This window comes from Amaranthus tricolor, chromosome 12 (genome assembly GCF_026212465.1).
Source record: "Amaranthus tricolor cultivar Red isolate AtriRed21 chromosome 12, ASM2621246v1, whole genome shotgun sequence".
NCBI classification, from domain to species: Eukaryota; Viridiplantae; Streptophyta; class Magnoliopsida; order Caryophyllales; family Amaranthaceae; genus Amaranthus; species Amaranthus tricolor.
In genome coordinates this window covers 11,289,366-11,309,940 of record NC_080058.1, presented here as the reverse complement: position 1 = coordinate 11,309,940, position 20,575 = coordinate 11,289,366, and the positions used below count along the sequence as shown (strand labels likewise).

The following is a 20,575-nucleotide window of genomic DNA, read 5'->3' as shown; positions in this document are numbered from 1 at the left end:
CAATCCAAAAAATTAATTATATGTGTTTAACTGCACATTTTATTGATAATGATTGGAAGTTAAATAAAAGAATCTTAAACTTTTGTCCAATTTCAAGTCATAAAGGTCAGGCCATTGGGAAGGCAATTGAGAAATGTTTGCTTGCTTGGGGTCTTGAAAATGTGATGACCATTACTGTTGACAATGCTAGTTCTAATGACACTACAATTGCTTATTTAAAAACAAGAGCCAAAACGTGGGGAACTAGTGTGTTGAATGGAGAATATTTGCATGTAAGATGTATTGCTCATATCATGAACTTAGTGGTTAATGATGGTCTTAAATTAGTTACTGATGCGGTTTGTCGAGTTCGAGGTGCTGTTAAATTTATTTTATCTTCTCCATCTAGAATTGAAAAGTTTTATAAGTGTGTTTCGGATGAGAAGATTCCATCAAAAAACATGTTGTCTCTTGATGTGGTCACACGGTGGAACTCAACTTATTTGATGTTAAGCATTGCTTTGAAGTTTATATTGGCATTTGAGAGGTATGATGGGGAAGATCCAAATTTTCATGAGCATCTTCTAGATCCCCATGGTTATGGAAATGGTTTAGGAAAGCCTACTACTGATGATTGGGACCAAGTGAAGAGCTTAGTTCAATTATTAGAAGTGTTTTATAATTTAACTTTGCGTGTGTCTGGTTCACAATATGTTACTTGTAATGGTTGTTTTGATGATATAACTGATGTTGATTGTTTGCTAAAAGAATGGTGTGAAAGTCCTGATTATGAGTTTAAGGAAATGGCACAAAGAATGAAAGAGAAGTGTGATAAGTATTGGGGGGATCCTAAAAAACTAAATGTTATGCTATATGTTGCTGCTGTACTTGATCCTAGATATAAATGGGAAACTGTGGAATTCGGGATAAGACAAATGTACACAAAAGATAATGATGCTTCTGTTGTTTGTATGCGGGTAAAGAATGCCCTTTATGATTTATATAATGAATACAAAGGCTTTCATTCCACATCCGCAACAACTAACCAAAGTGATGGTGCTTCAAGTTCTAGCAAAGATGTAGAACCTGGTCTTCCAAAAAAAGGACTTATGAGATCTAAGTTTAAAAAACTCAAAGAGTCTCGTGAGGATGGGGAATTGACTAAAACAGAGGTGGACAAGTATTTAGATAAGGTTACAGAAGAAGATGGAGATGGCTTTGATATTTTGACATGGTGGAAAAACAATACTTCAAGGTTTCCCATTCTTTCTCTTGTGGCTCGTGATGTGCTAGCCATTCCTGTATCCACAGTTGCATCGGAAAGTGCCTTTAGCACTGGAGGTCGAGTTCTAAATTCATTTCGAAGTTCATTAAGTCCAAAAATGGCAGAAGCTCGTATTTCTTGTCAAGATTGGCTTCGTGCTTCTTCTGTAAAAGTTAAGGAGTGCTTGGAGGATATAACACAACTAGAGAACGGTATGTGATCTTTCATATCATGATTAGTATTATGTTTATTTTATTAAATTATATTTTTTGATTTTTTTTTATTGTATAGAGTTATCGAAGATCAATTTGGCTCCTTCAGTTATTGATGTTCCTTGATGCAATGATGCATATTCATGGATGAAGTCGCTATTGCTGAGTGCTGACTAGTGACTACTATGAATTTACTTTATGTTCTATATTATAAAATTAGTGATGTACTTAACTATTGAAAATTTGTGATGTTTCGGATTTGATGATGTATTTTGTTTACAGATTATCGTCTATCTTAGATTCTCACTCAATAAAAATTTTAAAAAAAAATTAAAAAAAAAAACCGTAGACCAGACCGTTCTAGAACGGTCTGGTTTGGTCCGGTTTAGTCTGTTGACTGGTCTGGTCTGGTCTGAAAAATTTCCAGACCGGAATTTCTGGTCTGGTATGATTTTTCTGTCAAACCAGACCAGACCGGACCGTGTTCAGCCCTACTTGTATAACACAATGTAAATTGATCTAGTTATTGTTAGTAACTGATATTATTGTCTGGTTCAGGAGACGACTTCGTATAGGAACCTTTTTGTTAATCTTAGTAGCTGTTGGTGACCGGCACCCAACAACGGAGCTACAGGTGAGTGGATAGTGCCTCTCTTTCAAAAAGAGATTGGTCAGTCTGATTTTCTATTAAGTGCATTAATGATGATATTTAACAATTTGACATGAAAATTATATCTTGACATTGATTTGTTATTTGAGGTGATACTTAAAAGACCATGGGTCTATCCTCCTTGATATGATATTGTGAGCATGAGAGAATTAGGTCTCTATATTTTGAGGCGAGTTGCCATTGAGAAATTGGCTAGCTTCATCCGAGAGAGACATTGCCTTTATGGAGTATCCTCTCAACTAAATACTTTGTGCGTTTTGTTTTAATTTTATGTGTTATTCTCTTCTCACTGTTTGTAAAAGCATGTTTTAATGAAAAATATAAAACAATGTTTTACGTGAGGTGTGTCTACTCGCTCAACCTTACGTGGTTGACACCTTTTCATTTTGATTTTTAGATTGTAGGTAAAATGCGAGAGCTGATGATTGATAAGTGAGGATATCGCGGAGTGACGTAATATATCATAGTAATTATTTTATGTAGTCGTAGGAGCTTTAGTTTAGTATTGGATTTTACTAATAGTTGATAAATTATTGGGTTTTAAGACAAGGAATGAGATTTATCATTTGAGATTTATTCTTCTACGGGGTTATAGGTACTTTTGAGTTTATTTATGTTTGATTTTAAGTTCACATTAGTTTATTATTTAAAGTTGAGTTTTATATTTATAGTGCATTTTAGAGATTTATTAAAGTGTAAATTTAGTAGCATCTTAGCCTAATTAAATAGATATTAGGTGGGGTGTTAGAGTATGCCTAGACCTTCTTACTCCTACAAAGCTTTTTCCTCATCACCAATTTGGTATAAATCCTTGTTGAAACAAATAGTAAAAATAGCGATTTGCCAAACAAACATATCTTTACAAACCCATCACTCTCAACAACCATTACTTTTTATCTTGTAAAAAGTTTTATAGTTCTAGTTGCTCCTTAGTCCTTCCTTTCTTTCATCAACCGCCCACCTTACTTGTATTTTCATTTTTCAGACCGTCATAATTTTCTTCCGTGTGAACCAACAACAAGTACTTCTACTTATAAAGACACATTTCCCTTGATGCGCCATTCTCTCTCTCCTCTCAAAACCTTTCTTTCCCTCTCTTTCACCTTTAAACCCATTTCCTCTTTCTTTCTTCTCCGATCTCCCTTTCTTTACTCTCTCTCCTCTCAGCGATTCTTCTCTTCCTGCAAATCAAGATCATCGTCAATGGCGACGGCTCCTCCTCCGAGGTCAACTACACCTTCGATCGGAGTCGTCGCCAATGACGTCGGCATCTCCAGGAGGTATTGGAACAAGTTTAAGCGTGACTCTATTTTCTCTTTATATACTCCATTTGTGCTTTCTTTAGCTGCTGGTAATCTTCATCTTGATTCTTTCCGGCAGTACATCGCTCAAGATGTTCATTTTCTCAAAGCCTTTGTTCACGCGTTAGTGTACTCTTAACTCTTGTTATTATGTTTTGCTGTTTTTGATTTGGTAATTGTGCGTAAAAGCGAGAGGAATTGTTTTTTTTTTTCTTGCTTGTGTTAGTTATGAATTGTCAGAAGAATGTGCTGACGATGATGAAGATAAAATCGCGATTTCGGAGCTTAGGAAGCGTGCTTTGAACGAATTGAAACTGCATGATTCTTATGTACAGGTCCGTTAATTATCTTTTTCTCTATTCTTTTGGATTGTATCTTCGTGTATTTAAAAATTATTGTGTGTGCGATAATTACGAGTGAATTTGGATATTGAGATATATGATTGTAATTCTTGAGATAAGTATCGTTGTGCTCTTTTACTCTATGAATTTGCTTAACCTCTTTTAAAATTGTGGTAAAATGGAGAATGGAGTTGGATTTATGGTAGGAAATAGATTTTTCTATCGGAGTTTTTTCATACTCAAAACTGACATGGTAGGAGATGCTTGACTTGTAAGCTTATATCTGTACATTGGATATATGTTGCGTGTTTGGACTTAATTTCTTATAGATCAGCTAGAACCAGATTATATCCGGTATGATGTGTGAAAGGTGGTAAACAGAGATGAATAGGATTTTTAATTGTACGGAAATTGTCGTCCTTTTAAAGTTACTCCCTTGTCATGGGGCTTTTGCCACATCTGCAATCCTCTTGAAAATTAAGAACAAAGAGAAGAGTGGATAAAAAGTATGAAACATAGTAAAGTGAGAGAAATATGTAGATGACGTGTAAAAATAAGTTTAATGTATGGATGAGAATTAAAGAAAAAACGTTAGTTACAAACAAAAATAAAAGTGTAGCACACTATGAGAGGACCAAAATGGAAAATATAATAAAAGTCATGGGACTGAGTATCCTATAAAATAAAATGGACTTGTTAGAAGATAAGTACAAATTTGTAGCCAATGTCGAATTGTGCTCTACATGTGGAAGATAGATCTTTCTGTTTTGGGTGTGTGTTTGGGTAGATTGTGGTAAAAGAAGATTTTCGAAACTTGCCTTTTTGAAGTGCGAGATTTGATTTTATGTTGGTTTGATGGCTAAAAAATAGTAATGATTGGGTCTTTATTGTAAAATCAATTGGGTAGATGATTTGCGAAAAGGTGAAATTATGAGGGAAAATTTAGAAAGTACAGGGTTGCGCATAAGTCATACCAAGACAGAATATTTGTGATGCGACTTTTGTGGGACATCATCGATAAGGGAGCCAAAGGTGACCATTGGTGAAGAAGTTTTTGCGAGTACGACCAAGTTTAAGTATTTGAGATCGATTATTCAGAGTAATGGGGAGATTGATGGAGATGTTACTCATCGAATACACGCGGGCTGTCTCAAGTGGCGAGCAATCATCGAGGTACTTTGTGATAGGAAGTTCTTAAGTAGGTTGAAAGGTAAATTTTATCGAGTTGCAATTAGGCCCGCTTTGCTGTATGGGACGGAATGTTGGCCTGTAAAAAAGACTTTTGAATATAAGATGAAAGTTGCAGAAATGAGTATGGTAAGTTGGATGTGTGGTAACACAATGATGGATAGGAACCGGAAATTTAGAGAGAGATTAGAGGTTGCCCCTATTTGTGCAAAGATGCGTAAAAATCGATTGAGATGGTTCAGACGTGTGTAGAGAAAGACTTTTGACGCCTCCATGAGAAGGATCGAAAGCATCATAGTGGAGGGTAAGAGAAGTCAAGAAAGACCTATGAGAATGTGGGAGGAACAAATGAAAAATGACTTGCGTGACATACACCTCTTGAGGATTTGACCAGTGATAGGAGTAGTTGGTGGCACCTTATCTATATTTTACACTATTAATACCATCTCGCTTACCTGTTGGTGTTCTTGTTTTTGTCTTTACCTTTGAGTTCATGAATTCCTATATAACTTAAGCAATACAATAGAAGCTTTTTCGATTATGTTACTAACTGATTTATGCATCGGATTTCATTTGCCCCATGGTTGGGAACTAATGATTGGCTCTATCTACAAAGATTTTGGATTTGCCCATAACGATCAAATTATATCTAGTCTTGTTTCTACATTTCCAGTTACTCTAGATTTTACATACCATTCTTTTAATCGTTGTTACCTAGTTATGTTTATTTATTTATATGTATTTTATTTATTTATATGTTTTTGTCTATTGAGGTTTTTTTGAAGATTGATTTGTGGATCTTTCTCAAGACGAGGGACTCTTTGGCCGCACTCTCTTTTATGGGTATAAACTGTCGTTTTCCTTCCCTCCCCATACCTTGATCATAGTTTTTATAAGCGAGATACACTAGGTTGGATGATGAGGGAGAAATTTTGTGGTTATGGAAGAAGGACGGAATTTATGAATGGATGTGGGTTAAGGATTGAAGTGAGCGGGTGTGAGTTTAGATGGGTTTGAGCTTATGAAGTTGGTTTTGATAAGGATAAGATAGAATTTAAGGATAAAAAGGAAGTAATGATAGATTTGGATTAATAAAAGTAGCGTGAGGCCTTATGTAGAGCTAGGTTAAAAATGGCGTGGAGATGGGATGTAGAAAGATGGTACAAGTACAATAGATCATAATTTAATTTTGATACAGTTCACCACAAGTCAAACTTAAGGTTTCTAAGAACACCATCAAATTTGCTTAAGATCGGATAATCATGGACAAATTAATACATTCTCAATCCTAAAAGAATTTTGCAAAACTAAAGAAAAAACAATTAAGTCTTACGTTTTTCAAATAAAATTCAAAGTTGTTTATTTCATATCCCTATTGAGCGTATTATAGTTACATCTTAGAGTTTTGAATTTGAATTGAAAACTCCAATCTAATTTTAATATTTGCCTAAAGGAAAATTTAAACAAGATAGAAATTTTTAGCTTAGACTTAGTAAACATTGAACTAATTAGTCTAGATAAAAGAAAAATATAATCTTTCTGTTTCTATCAAATTGGATTTGTGGAAGGATTAATTAGCCCTTTACATGTTTTTTCTTGTCAAAGCCTACTCAGTTAGATCTTCTCTATCTTACTTTGATACAGGATTAGAAGTTGAATGACGTCTTTTAGAAATTGACCAAGACTTAGTTTTGTTTCTTCTCTTGGAATCAAAATGTGAATAAACTTTTAATGAACATGAGCCATAGTGAAAATATGTGATAATGGTCGAGATCACGGCAACAAAACGTAACCATTGTTCCATACTATCCACCGTAGTAGTGTTGTGACCAAAATAGGTTAGAGTAGGAGGAAGATGATCATATAAGACTGAAAGGAGGACATTTTGATGGAAGTGTGGGGAGATGTGTTACAACAATATTTCGCCCAATGGAGCCAATGAGGCTAGTGACCATTGACGAAACATCTAAGGTAGGATTCCATAGTCTAGTTCATAATTTCAGTTTGGGCTACGCAATAATTTTGTGCCTTGCAAGAAAAAAAGTTCTTTCCAAAACAAACCGATAAACACCTTATCACGATCGGAGACGATAGAGAAAGGATAGCCATGAAGTTTAACAACCTCACGAATAAAGAGGATACAGAGCTAGCCGTGAAGGGGTGTTTAAGGCCTAGAAGTAAGCAACTTGGTTAAGCGATAAACCACCACAAGGACAATATCAAACCTTCTAAATCGAGGTAGAGTCTCCACAAATTCCATAGAAATCTCCTCCTAAACCTGATTAGGAATAGGAAGTGGTTGTTATAAGCTTGCATGTTGTTGATGTGATGAATTATTTTTTCTGGCATATTTCACGTTAACGGATGTATTGAGTAACATGCTTACTCATACCAACCCAAAACCACAAGGTAAGTTTTATACTCCCTATTGTGTCCACCCAAGGCTGAATTATGAAATTCAAATAAAAGTTGTTTGATAAAAGGAGAAGTGATGGGAAGTACAATTTGCCATTTGCACAGTAGCCGACCTTGTTGAATCGTGTATCCTGGATAAGTATCCGTTTTTTTTTGAGAGTTTGGAGAAAAGGATCATTATCAATTTATTGCACAGAACAATGAGAGATTAGGGAAGTTAATTCCTTGAATGAAAAGAAGGGGTGACGAGAAAAAGCATTTGCAGCCTTATTTGTGACGTCGGGTTCGAACTTGATCTCAAAGTCACATCCTATTAACTTGCTTACCCACTTCTGATAGTCAGTTCAGCTTTATTTGTGATGTCGGGTTCGAACTTGATCTCAAAGTCACATCCCATTAACTTGCTTACCCACTTCTGATAGTCAGTTCAATTGCTACCTTCTTTTGTTTAGTAATGGAACAGAGGTTGTGTTGATCGGACCAAATGACGAAGTACGACCCAGAAGGTAATGACACCATTTCTGGACGGCAAGAACAATTTCCCTAAGTTCCTTCTCATATATGGGTTTAGCTTGGCCATACACCCCCAATGCTATGCTAAAATATGCAATTGGGTGAGAGTTTTGCGAGAGTACAACTCCCAACCCACGTCTTGAAGCGTCTTCTTCTACTACAAAATGGTTGAAAACTAGGAATGCTCAATGCCGGAGCTTGCACCATAGCTTGTTTGAGCTCACCAAAAGCCGATTCAGCCTCCGATTTCCATGAAAAGCAATCAGGTTCAGTTGTTGGGTAAATGTAGTATTGATATTAGCCTACCCTTTAATATATTTGCGATAATAGCCCGTGAGACCCAAAAATACTCGTAACTTCTTTAGCGAATGTGGGCTTGGCCAATCCAACATGGCTTGAACTTTGGACTAATCCATGGCTACCCCAAACACTGAAACAATATGGGCCAAATAAGCACATCTTTGATACCAGATTTACACTTATCATTGGAGGATTGAATGATTCTAGTTAACCACATATCTTCAACCATTTTATCAATCTTAGCCTTCTGAATCTGTTGGTACCGATAAGGACAAACTCTAATAGGATTTGTACCTTCTTTTAGTGTAATCTGATGTTCCTTCCCTCGAAGAGGGAATAACCCCATAGGCATGGCAAAGACTTCAAGATAAGTTAACAAAACCTCTTGGATTTTCTCAGGAATAGGTGTTCTTTGGGAAATGCCGGAATGCAGCAAATCGATTTGCACTGATTTTTAATTCCACCAAAAGAGCACCTCTTTCTTTACGATTTTTTTTAAGGATGATTTTAAGTTACCCGTGATCTTTTTAGAATGGTGTTACAAAGTTAATAACAAATTAACAATGCTGAAAGTACATTAATGAGCATCCTGGCTGGTTTCCTATCCTTCTTCTATCTTGTGGAGGGGCCTTGATTGACATGCTAGTGAAGAAATAGTTTAGTGCTTGACGCCATCCCTCTATCTTGTGGAACTTATGTTCCAAATCCAATCCATTTTTGTTCTATTATAATTTCGCTTTTTGAACTAAATTAGATTTCAGAAAACAATTATTTTCTACCTAAGAAATTTTTTGCAATAGCAGGAAGCCTTATGTTTGCACCCGTGTTGGTTGTGGCTGTTTCAGGAGGAACGCTTATAATTTGTCTCCACTTTCAGAGTATTGTATGTTTCTTGTTTCCAATGCTTTTTATTTTTTTTGTAGGGTTGGGGGAAAGGGTGCTAGGGTCTTATTTTTTATTGGTGTGTTTTTCCAAGTGGCTTGAGAAGTGTTATGACCCTGTGAATCCGATCTTGATGTCTATTTTGCTGTCAACTGTACTGAATTTCACTATTGGTTTGTAAAGTGGGGCTTGAAACTATTTAGGTAGGCCCGAAGATATGTGCTTATATCGAATTCAGGAAATAGTTGATTAGGAAGATTCAGTCACCTTATACACTCAATTCTGCACGAGGTGATAAATATTCTCTTGTTTTGCACCTTTGGCTTGATTTCTTGCTTGTTTTTCACCTTGTCTGAGCTCAATCACCAATTCACCATAGTGTGTTTGTTTTACCTGTATTTCAGTGTAGAAGTTATGCTTTTTACTTGAATTTTGTGTCATTTTCCTCCTTTGTTTAGTTTTTTTCAGGAGAGGTTTGTATTCTGGGATTTTAAAGCTGTTTTTGACTGCTCTGGATTATTTTTTTTATTATTATTATTCAAGGGGTGCTTTTAAAAACTTTAATTTATGCTTACAACTATGGTAAATAATGTGTGATACTGTTGATTTCTTTGGGTTTTTTATGATGCATCTGATAAAATTATGCATAAGGCGGTAGGATAATTTTCTGTAAAAATTTTTGAGTGTTTTGACATGCACTTTGCAGGAATGGGGTGTTGATGTTGGAAAAGAAAGCTCCCTTAACTCTGCAACTGAAAAGTACACCAATTTTCTATTAGCCACTGCCTCAGGCAAAGTTGAAGGAGTAAAAGGACTGGGAAAGCTTGCAACGCCTTTTGAGAAGACAAAGATTGCAGCTTATGCGTTGGGTGCAATGACCCCTTGTATGAGGCTATATGCTTTTCTTGGTAAGGAGATTCAGGCTTTAGTAGATCCAGATGTTACTAGCCATCCTTACCAGAAGTGGATTGATAGTTACTCATCTGAAGATTTCCAGGTTTGTAATGGTATTGAGTTGTTATCATTGTTATCTTTTATTTGTGGTTACCATATTAGTGGTAAAGTATTAACCTGTTCTGATTGACCTACTAACCATTCCATTTACATCTAGGAATGTGCTCTACAAAATGAAGACTTACTTGATAAATTGAGTGTCTCTCTAACTGGGGAAGAACTTGATGTAATCGAGAAGCTTTATAAACAGGCTATGAAACTTGAGACAGAATTCTTTCTGGCTCAACCACTAACACAGAAAACAGTGGCTCCCTTGTGGAAGGATCTCAATCCTGAAGAATCACGTCTTATTTTATTCTCAGATTTTGACTTGACTTGTACGATTGTTGATTCATCTGCAATTTTAGCTGAGATTGCGATTGTAACCGCCCCAAGATCAGATCAGGATCCATCTGAAAACCAAATTGCTCGCATGCTATCTGTTGATCTGAGAAATACATGGGGTGCTCTCTCAAAGCAATACACAGAGGAGTACGAACAATGCATTGAGAATGTTCTGGCTACCGATAAAGGTATATACCTATCATAGGTTTTTGGCAACTGCTAAGCATTCTTTATTTTTGTTGGTTTAGTTCTGGTCACCTTTTAGAAGAGTTGTCATTTTTCTAGGACTGGCTTTTGATTATGAAACACTGCTGAAAGCGCTTGAGTTACTCGCTGATTTTGAGAAAAAAGCCAATGCAAGGGTGATTGACTCTGGTGTTCTGAAGGGTATAAATCTTGAAGACATCAAGAAGGCTGGTGAACGCATAATCCTTCAGGATGGGTGCTCTATATTCTTTCAGAATGTCATGCAGAAAGAAAATTTGGATGTGAATGTTCATGTACTTTCATATTGCTGGTGCGGTGATCTAATCAGATCAAAATTTTCATCTGGTAATGTCTATATTCTTGACCAAGTTTTCTGTTTAGCATCCTCTGTAATCAAGACCTCCACCGTTCTAATTGTGATTGAAATGTTATGTGTTTGCTGAACATTATTCGCCTACAATCAGTTTAAAGAACATTTTGTTTTTGAGTTGTGGTGGAAGATTGTTGTTTCCATTGACCCTTAAGTGCAAACATTTTCTGCAACATCACATGCTAAGCCATTATCAAGATTGGCGCGTTTAACCTAAGAAAACTAAATCATAAGAATGTTCAGGAATTGATGAATTGTCTTCATAATTCATGAAGAAAAATTGTGTCTTTAAGTGAGGGTGCGCTGAATTGAAAGGTTTAAGCATTTTAAGAGCTTGCTTTTATTTTTTATTTTAGTTTTTAGAAAGTGCTTATAATTTCTCTTGTACATCTTGATTCCTTTTCGAGAAAATGTTCCCTTGGCTGTTGCACTTAGTATCTTCAATTGGGATCTTCCGTGTAATCTTCATGTCTTTATCTTTCTTTTACTCGCTTCTTGATTACTTGGGTAATTTTATGGTGAAGAATCTTTTATGTGTTTAAATTTGAAATTAAGTTTCATGCTTGGGAATTATCAAAACTCTTATTTACTTAGCAGTGACAGTTGGGGTGGCTAAAGTAGACAACTATGTGCACTGATGTCAAAATGTAATGTGTAGCTTGGGACATGGGCTTTTGGCTGGGGAAGCCATAATTTTTTGTTGGCGTCCTTTCCATAGTTAAAAATCAAAATGTTGATAGTTGGCTTTTATTCTTCAAAATTTGGCTTTGGTAGTCTAGTTGATAGGGATGGTTATGGGGCTCTGGAGCAGGTCCAGCCAGACTTGGACCCATTTATTTATAATAGATCTCTATCCGGATACGGGACCCCAAGGGTTCAAAATTTTCTGACCCAGACCCATACCTGTCGGATTTGATGGGTCTAGGGTCCTTAATGGGTCTAAAAAAAAGCATCTTCGATTTGTCAAAATTGAGCCTTTCGTAAGTCATTTTATTTTTCATATTTTTGTAAGGGATCGACTATTTTTGTAAGTCGGGGTTGCTAAAGTAGACAACTATGTGCACTGACGTCAAAATGTAGTGTGTAGCTGGGGACATTGCCTATTGGCTGGGGAAGCCATATTTTTTTGTTGACCTCTTTTCCAAAGTTAAAAATCAAAATGTTGATAGTTGACTCTTATTCTTCAAATAGCATAGTTTATCAAAATCTTTGAAATTATCAAGTGATACTTGCATGCAAATGATGCGATATAATTTTCTGATATTCAACTTTGATGGCAGTTGAATGTGTGTGCTTTACATGCTATTTTTTCATGTGTAATTGAGAATATTTTGTATATTTTCTACCAGGGGGTTTGGATGCATTAAATATACATGCAAATGAGTTCAACTATGAAGATTCCATTTCAACCGGTGAAATCATCAAAAAGGTTGAATCTCCGGTCGACAAAGCTCAAGCATTTGATGAAATATTGACAAGTTATGGTAATGATAAAAAGAATGTTAGTGTATATATAGGAGATTCTATTGGGGATTTGCTTTGCTTACTAAAGGTGGATATAGGAATCGTTGTGGGATCAAGTACAAGCCTAAGGAGACTTGGAAGTCACTTTAATGTGTCATTTGTTCCTTTGTTTGAAGGTCTGGTAAAGAAACAGAGGGAATGTGTGGAAGGAGGCTCATTTAGTTGGAAGGCTGAACCTGGTGTTCTTTATACTGCCTCCAATTGGTCTGAAATACACGCATTCATTTTGGGGTCTTAGCATGATTTTCTTGCTTTTAGTGGGCTATTTATTTTAAATTTTTTTTTATATAGTGTAGGATCTGAAGCATCTGCCGTATATCATAGAGAACATGCATACAAATTTGGTGGCTTTTTTTATCACCTGCCACAGATGAGCTATATGGATTTTTTTGCCTAAAGCATATTATCATTCTTATTGCAGATTTACTTTGCTAAAAGTGGTACCTATAAAAACTTATATGAGTTTTCACATCTTTGTGGATGGTGGTTATACCGTTACTAATGCATGCACGTATATTTTTTAAGGGTGCTACAGGATTTTGGTGGGTTACTGGGTTAATTTTTAAAGTGTGTCAAAATTGAGTTCAATTACAAGTTTGGGTAAATGTTAGATTATTGATGGGTTTTAAACCTAGTAGCACTAAACTAAATTACTATGTCATCTCGATGTAAGTTGACTTATGTCACGCCAGCGTTTGTAGAGCTATGCACCATACCGAATCATGTTAGCTTGTGAAGCACCTTCTTGAGTTGGGCACGATGTTTAGGTTGAGGTATGCATTCCTATTTATGGATATGAGTAGCCGTCTTTCTACGCCCTCCATATCTTGATCTTAGTTACTCTAGACGGGATATATTGAGTACGATAATGATGGCTTTTTAACCAGATAGATTGAGAATGCAAATTAGGTTTATTTTCAAGTTGGTTTGTCTTTGATTCGGCTAGATTTGAATCGTTTCAATGGGCCAAGAGTTTTTAAGTTTATGGCGTTTATCAGTAAATTTTTGCCAAAAATATAAGAAAATTTGAAACAAACAAGTATTTTTAACAAAAAGAAATAAAAAAAATGAGCTTCTGGTAAATTTAATTCCAAAAATAAGCGTCTTTATTTTCGAGCCTAAGGTCAGGTATGTTCGCAGTTACTCACAGCGAACAAAAAAATCGTCAAAATTGTTTGTTTGCAGTTATTAACTGCGAACAAAAGAGAGACAATGTCATAACGTTAGATGGGACAAAAAGAATAAAAATCATGTTTGTTCGTAGTTCCATGGCTTCCTGTTTTTTTGTCCTATCTAACGTTATGACATTGTCTCTCTTTTGTTCGCTGTTAATAGCTGGAAACAAATAATTTTGACGTTTTTTGATCAATTATTTTTGCTGTTGGTAACTGCAAACATATCTGACCTTAGGCTCGGACATGAATACGCTTATTTTTGAAATTAAGTTTACTCGAAACTTATATTTTTATTTTTTTTTAAATTACTTATTTGTTTCAAATTTTCAAAATATAAAATAATATTATTATTTAATAAATCAACCTTTTTAAAAATATAAATATAATATGCCAATAAATTTTGAGAATTGGGAGTGTGTAGTAAACAACTGGTATCTAATTGCAGTAGCTGATTTGACTAGTTGATTTTATCAACTTGTTAGTCCATTGATTTTGAACTCGTTGCTAAGTTTATTCAAAAAACAACTTATTTATAACAATAAGCTATTTTAACTAGTTAATTTATAATTAGACTATTTGACCAGCCACTAATTTATTTGTGCTAAAATGAGCTAAAATTTATCTAATAAATTATTTTATCAAATGCCCAATTAAACAACTAAATATTGACTCAAAAGTAAAAAAAGGACAAAAATTAGGGTCGGTTCTTACTAACAATGTTGATTATGCCAACACAATTGGTGAACAAAGTTGAAATGGTCGAGTTATGGGTACTGAGACTTTACCTATAACAATCGGTTAAAATTTACCATATATGTTAAATTACTTAATATATAAAATTATTTATGATTGATTAATAGTTGAGGTTATTATACGAAAATTAAAGAAAATTTACTATTCTAAAATGACAACTATAACATTCGAAAAAATAAACACACCAACTTAAACTAGTTAAATTACCAACTTCTACATGATAAAACACTAGCTTAAATATTTAAAATGCCAACTTAAGTATGCCAACATATCAACTAGAAAATGTCAAAATGCCAACTTAAACTTGTTCAATCAATAGAAAATCAAAAATATATTTAATTGTGAATTAACTGCATAAAAACCAATTCACATTGAGCAGAATGAAAACACAAAAAATGCAGAAAGAAATAAATATGAATAAAAAACTCTCACAATTGTAAATTGAATGATCAAAGTGTTGATTGAGTTGAGGACTAACGATAGCATCCATATGAAGGTCACAAATAGATACTTTTCCTTTAATATAGTTATATTAGAAAATAATTCCCAATCTATGTTGCAGGGAAACTTATTTCCTAATATACCGTCCACGTGGTATGCTTTTTTTTTTTGGATATTATTAATGGTACCCCTGTATTATAGCAATTTATCAATGGTACCCACGTTAATTCCAATGGTACCCCCAACTAGATCCTAATTACAACCGTGATACTATTGTACTTTAAATGCCGTTAAATCTCGAATTTGACCTTACTATGGTTAGTTTCTTCTTCTTCCCTTTTCCCTCTCCTCTTCCTTCTCTCCTTCCATGGCTGCTTCATCTCAGGTGGGATTTCACCATAAAACGATTTGTTCGAGAGCTTGAGAATGACAAGATTACTCAATTTACCAATCCAAGATGGTATAACTCCACTCAATTTGTTGCTCGACAACGAAATCCAGTTCATCAAACTCGACAAGGATGATGTTGTAGAACTCGGCCGCATAGCCTTGGATTCCCCATATAGCTAGATTCTGTAAAAGTGTCAAACTGACCACCTGTTGGTATCCATTTGTCGAGATTGTTGAAGGATACATTGAACTTCGATAAGAAATTTAGGCTTTGCAACGATGCTGGAATTTCTCCAGTCAACTGATTCCTCGAGAGGTCTAGCATTTCAAGGTTTGTGAGGTTGGAAAATTCTGATGGAATGCTGCCTGTGAATTTGTTTTCACTAAGATCCAGCACATGAAGATTCTGTAATTGACTAATTTCAACTGGAATCTCACCACTGATGCTGTTACCCTTAAGGTATATAGCGGGTGGCAGGTTTGCAAGCTGGTTATATTGCTGTTGGCTCGCGTTGTTCTGGGCATCTCTAGTTTTTCCATTAGGAGGAGGAGAAGCAGAAAAAACAGGGGAAAATAGATAAGGGTAAAGAGAAAAGAGCAACAATATAGCGCAAAGTTGCTTCATTTTATGTGGGTGAAGTTTCATTAAGCTAAATTTACAGTTTTACAAGTGGGTTAGGGTTTCATAGTCAGCCATCAATGAGAAAGCTCAAAGCTTGATTAATGAAGGAAAAAACAAAGGAAGATAGAGAAAGAAGAAAGTGGTAAAAGATTGGAGTAAGGAAGAAGAGAAGAGTATATATTAAGAGGGGGAATTAAGAAGGAAGACTTAGGGAGGAGTGGAGGAAACAGCTGGTACTTTCTGCATATTCGGGTTGATCATTGTCGGGCTTGAGATGAAGCAGCCGTAGAAGGAGAGCAGGAAGAGGAAAGGGAAAAGGGAAGAAGAAGAAACTAACCATGGTTAGGTCAAATTTGAGATTTAACGGGCATTTAACGGAAAAAAGTACAATAGTGTCACGGTTGTAATTAGCATATAGTTGGAGGGTACCATTGGAATTAACGTGGGTACCATTGATAAATTGCTATAATACAGGGATACCATTGATAATATCTCTTGAAATTATTGTAAACCCTCGTAAAATATTTAGACAGATAATCGATGGCTACTTAGTTTAGATTTTTGAATAGTAGTGTGTTACATAATTTACTATATAGCATGTGAATGGAATTTAGAAAATTTAGACAAATTTTTGCCAATTTTAGATGAATTCGTATAACTAATTAATACTACTAATGAATCATATTTATCTTTCATCAACTACGATTTATTTATAATGAGAAAAATTATAATATACATTAAGGCAATAGAACTTTTACCTTCAAAAACACATATAGCTTAATATTTTACTAAACGTATTGATAAAAGTTAAATTTTTCCACCAAAATTAAATATATTACCTAAGTTTTAGGAGAAGGGAAATGTTTTTTTCTATACTACCATACCATGGTATCAATTATGAAAATGATCTAGAGATTTCTAGTCTATCCTCGAATTATATAAAAATATATAATTTAAAACATATTAATTAAGATGAATTTAATATAAATTCAACATTATTAATGTTCTCTCAAAATTAATGAGTAGAATATTACAAAGTGGAAAAACAAAGGGGACGAAGGAAGTGTCGCCTATGATTATGAAAGGGAATTCAAGTAGGATTAATTGCATTGATTTGGAGGGATATTAATTTGGATATTAAATCATGTATTCTCTTCATATTTAGTTGTGATGTGAATGTAAAATAAAAAATGTGAATTGTCAATGAGTTAATGTAAATGCATGTATCTTAAATCCAATTGAAATGTGAACGTTTGGATTAGCTGATATTGAAAATCCAAAGATTCTTTAACCTATACAAAAAATTAATAAGCACTAATTTAATAAATATAAATGTAATTCTATCAACTATCTTATAGAGTGGAAATAATGAAATTATAATGATGAAAATAAATATTAAACATCAAAAAGACCTTAGTCAATTTTCGTCAATATTAGCTTTAATATGTAATTAATAATTCGGTGATTGATTTGATTATCTATCTCAAATTTGGTGAATTTTTTAGTTTTACAATAATATTTTTAGTTTCAACCAACTATAATTATTTTGTCAAATATTATTATTTTAACTACAATTGAAAATTTGTTTTTTGGCTCAATATAATAATAAAAACATTTAAAGTTTAACGAAAATAACTACATGAAATTTTTAGCTATTTTATATTGATATATGACCCTTTAGATTGTTAGGTCAAATCCAACCGACCCGATCAACCAATCTGTATGTTCAATAAAAGCAAAAAAGATAAAATAATTTTTGCGTCAAAGTTCAAAAATATATAAAAACGATAAGATTAGTTGCTTAATAAAAAGAATCGGTAATATATAATTACCGAAATACGAAAAATATGATTGTGATCTTATGTGGACACTGGAGACTATTTGGGGAAGTTAAACTTTTAGGGCCATACATCAGGAGTTATGTTCTTTTTTAACGATAATTAATGAAAATCTTTCAAGATCCTAAATGATTTTACACCATGTCTATTGTCTAACTTGTTATGATCATAGACTTTGGTCTATGTATTTAAATTTTAGTTACCAAAATTACAATACCATCCTCGTTTATAGGCTGCCCTGGATAAGGCTTGAACCCATGACTTATTAAATCAGATTTGGATGGTCATTTATAAATTTAGCCCATATTGTACGAGACTGTTTCGTGATGAAACGACTTCAAAATACAAAGCCCATAAGATAAAAGCTTTTATTATTGAATTATATAATCTAAGTTTGAGGCATGTCTCACAATGAGACCGTCGCATACAAAAATTTGTGTTATAAGTCAAAAGTGAGAACGTTACTTTTATTATTCCAGTATTATTAAGTGACTCCCACCACCTAAAATAGAGTTTGAAGATTCGAATCCACACAACCTTACTTTTTGTTGTACACTTGTTTGACGATGTCTAATATTCTAATGGATTTGCTAGCCTATATGCAACATTAAGGGCTTATTATAAATACTTTGATTAGTATCATATACTTAAATCAATATTTATTAGTGTCATGGTACTGTTTATTCAAATAATTTATTTATTTAATAATTAACATCATATTACTAAAATACCCTTTGACCTTTTCAGTTGACCTTGACTTTCGGTCAATGGGCTTTTTCTGGAATTACCATTTTCCTAGAATGGCCCATGGGCCAGTTACCTCTAAAAAACCCTAACTCCCCACTTTCCCACAATGTATGGCTCTCCTTGTTTCAAGATGAATAACTGTCCATTCTTCCCATGACCAGTCCACCTCCCATTACTCCCACTACTCCCATGATAGTTCACTTCTTTTCAGATACAACTTCCCTTCCTCACCATTATAAATAGGGGCTACCATCAAGGAGGGAGGATCATCTAAAAAAATAGCTTTCCTAGTATCCTTGCTTACATTACTTCCTTAGCCTACCCAAACACTAACACTAGCAATCTCAATCCCGACATTTCCTCTTGCATTCATTTTACAATCGTTCATTCATTAATTTTCGATTTACGTTCTGACTTGAGCGTTGGAGGGGTTTTCCGGGAGATCATCCCCCGGACAAGGCTAACGTGTTGTGTCTCAGGAATTCAGGTTGCATCCTCCTACGAATCGCTGCTCCCGATAACACTTCCACTTGTGGTATCTTAAGTGTCTTCCACTTCCTCGTTTCATTACCGAAACAGTTTGGCGCCGTCTGTGGGGATAGACACGAAAAGTCATGGCTCCCAAAAGAAATCCAACGTAAACCGCCACCGTGCATAGCACAGATACAGACACTTCCGCAGGTCACGCTAACGATCAAGCCGTGACCCGCCGTGATCTGGACATGCTAGCGCGAAACCTCACTGCTGCGTTTTCTGAACAACTCCGCGCTGTCATAAATAATACTCCTACCCATCAAGAGGTACCCAATCCTCGTGAATCTCAAGAGGGGAACTCGAGGATGTCCCACTCCAGCAGACGCAATAAGAAAAGGCGAGAGAGATCCAGGACTCGCACAAGTCTCGACAAAACTAACCCACGAGACGACGAATCTAAAACGACCTCACGAGACACCCGCACTTACCTGGAGAGCAAGAAGCAAAGGGTGTCTGAGACCGTTCAATCGCTGGTGGATAAGAAAAGGGAAGAAAGGAAGAAGGCTCAGCCCATGGGATCTAGCAACCCCATTAGCCGCCCCGTCATGCCGCAGAATGATATCAGCCTGGGTAATCTTCCCGAAAATCCCATGCCAATTAGCTCCCCGCTGGCCCCAGAGGTACTAAATACTCCTAATCCCGCAAAAATAAAGGTACCAAACATGATAGCCTTTGATGGGACATCTTGCCCGGAAGAACATTTGATGGCCTATAAGAATTTGATGCTGCTATACACCACTAACACGGCATTGTGGTGTAAATTCTTCCCAACTACTCTTACGGGAGTAGCTCTTACGTGGTACACCTCCCTTCCGGGAGGAGGCATCCACAACTTCGCACAGCTAGAAGCCAAATTCCTGGGTCACTTTGTAGCATCCAGGAGGCAGGAGAAATCAAACTTTCACTTGCACAGCATCACACAATTAGAGGGAGAATCCATATCCTCATACCTGAAGAAATTTCATGAGGCGGTGTTGGAAGTAACTGAGTTGGAAGAGTCAGTTGCACTAAACGCCCTAATAAACGGAATGAAGGCTCAAAGGCTGAAGTTCCAGCTGGTCGAAAGCCAGGTAAAGACATATGCGGAGGCCATGAAGCAATGCCAAAGCTATGTCACAGCCTCCGAAATATGTCAAGCACATGATCCTAAGAAACGGAGGTCGGAAAAGAAAGAGCCCAATCAATCCTCGAGAAACAGAGAGGAACAATCATTAAGGAGGGAAAGAAACTACCCTCCACGTCGTCCGGAGCCCCGTCAGATATGGGGCCTCCACGATCCAGACATGTGTACGTCACGGAAGGGGAAACAAGGACGCGGAGTATACTCGATGGAGGCAATGACCCGATGTTCAACCGCAACAGGAAAGACATATTCTATGCCATCCGCAATGAATTGCCAACTCCGCCTCCTACTAACACCCCCTCCAACCATCGCAACTTCAATCTGTGGTGTGACTACCACAAAGAACACGGCCACACTTTGGCCCAATGCCGTGAAATTAAACGTATCCTACATCAATTGGCTGATGAAGGGAAACTATCGAGGTTCATCAACAGGGGAGACTATGTAG

General features: G+C 35.6%; 2 protein-coding genes across 3 annotated transcripts; one reads left to right on the top strand and one right to left on the bottom strand.

The window, feature by feature from the left end:
• Positions 1–3,066: 3,066 nt before the first annotated feature.
• Positions 3,067–13,636, top strand: LOC130797321 (bifunctional TH2 protein, mitochondrial-like). 2 transcript variants are annotated; one of them, XM_057659881.1, is made up of 8 exons: positions 3,268–3,405; positions 3,506–3,549; positions 3,653–3,761; positions 8,987–9,066; positions 9,772–10,062; positions 10,177–10,591; positions 10,689–10,955; positions 12,330–13,636. In XM_057659881.1, the coding sequence occupies exons 4-8, from the start codon at positions 8,995–8,997 to the stop codon at positions 12,740–12,742; spliced, it is 1,458 nt and encodes a 485-aa protein (XP_057515864.1). In that variant the 5' UTR covers positions 3,268–3,405; positions 3,506–3,549; positions 3,653–3,761; positions 8,987–8,994; the 3' UTR covers positions 12,743–13,636. The 2 variants fall into 2 exon arrangements, with proteins under 2 accessions (XP_057515865.1, XP_057515864.1); XM_057659882.1 differs by lacking the exon at positions 8,987–9,066 and having other exon boundaries at positions 3,067–3,549; positions 12,330–13,627.
• A 1,742-nt stretch (positions 13,637–15,378) lies between these two features.
• On the bottom strand, positions 15,379–15,888 carry LOC130828566 (receptor-like protein 2). Its single transcript, XM_057694532.1, has one exon. The coding sequence runs from the start codon at positions 15,886–15,888 to the stop codon at positions 15,379–15,381; it is 510 nt and encodes a 169-aa protein (XP_057550515.1).
• Between the last annotated feature and the right edge of the window lie 4,687 nt (positions 15,889–20,575).

Bases quoted from the DNA above. Each gene is read 5' to 3' on its own strand.
- LOC130797321 (XM_057659882.1), top strand. From the start codon at position 3,179: ATGCGCCATTCTCTCTCTCCTCTCAAAACCTTTCTTTCCCTCTCTTTC. The intron at 3,550-3,652 runs GTTAGTGTACTC...TGCTTGTGTTAG, and splicing joins CTCAAAGCCTTTGTTCACGC to TTATGAATTGTCAGAAGAAT. The intron at 10,592-10,688 runs GTATATACCTAT...TCATTTTTCTAG, and splicing joins TGTTCTGGCTACCGATAAAG to GACTGGCTTTTGATTATGAA.
- LOC130828566 (XM_057694532.1), bottom strand. From the start codon at position 15,888: ATGAAGCAACTTTGCGCTATATTGTTGCTCTTTTCTCTTTACCCTTAT.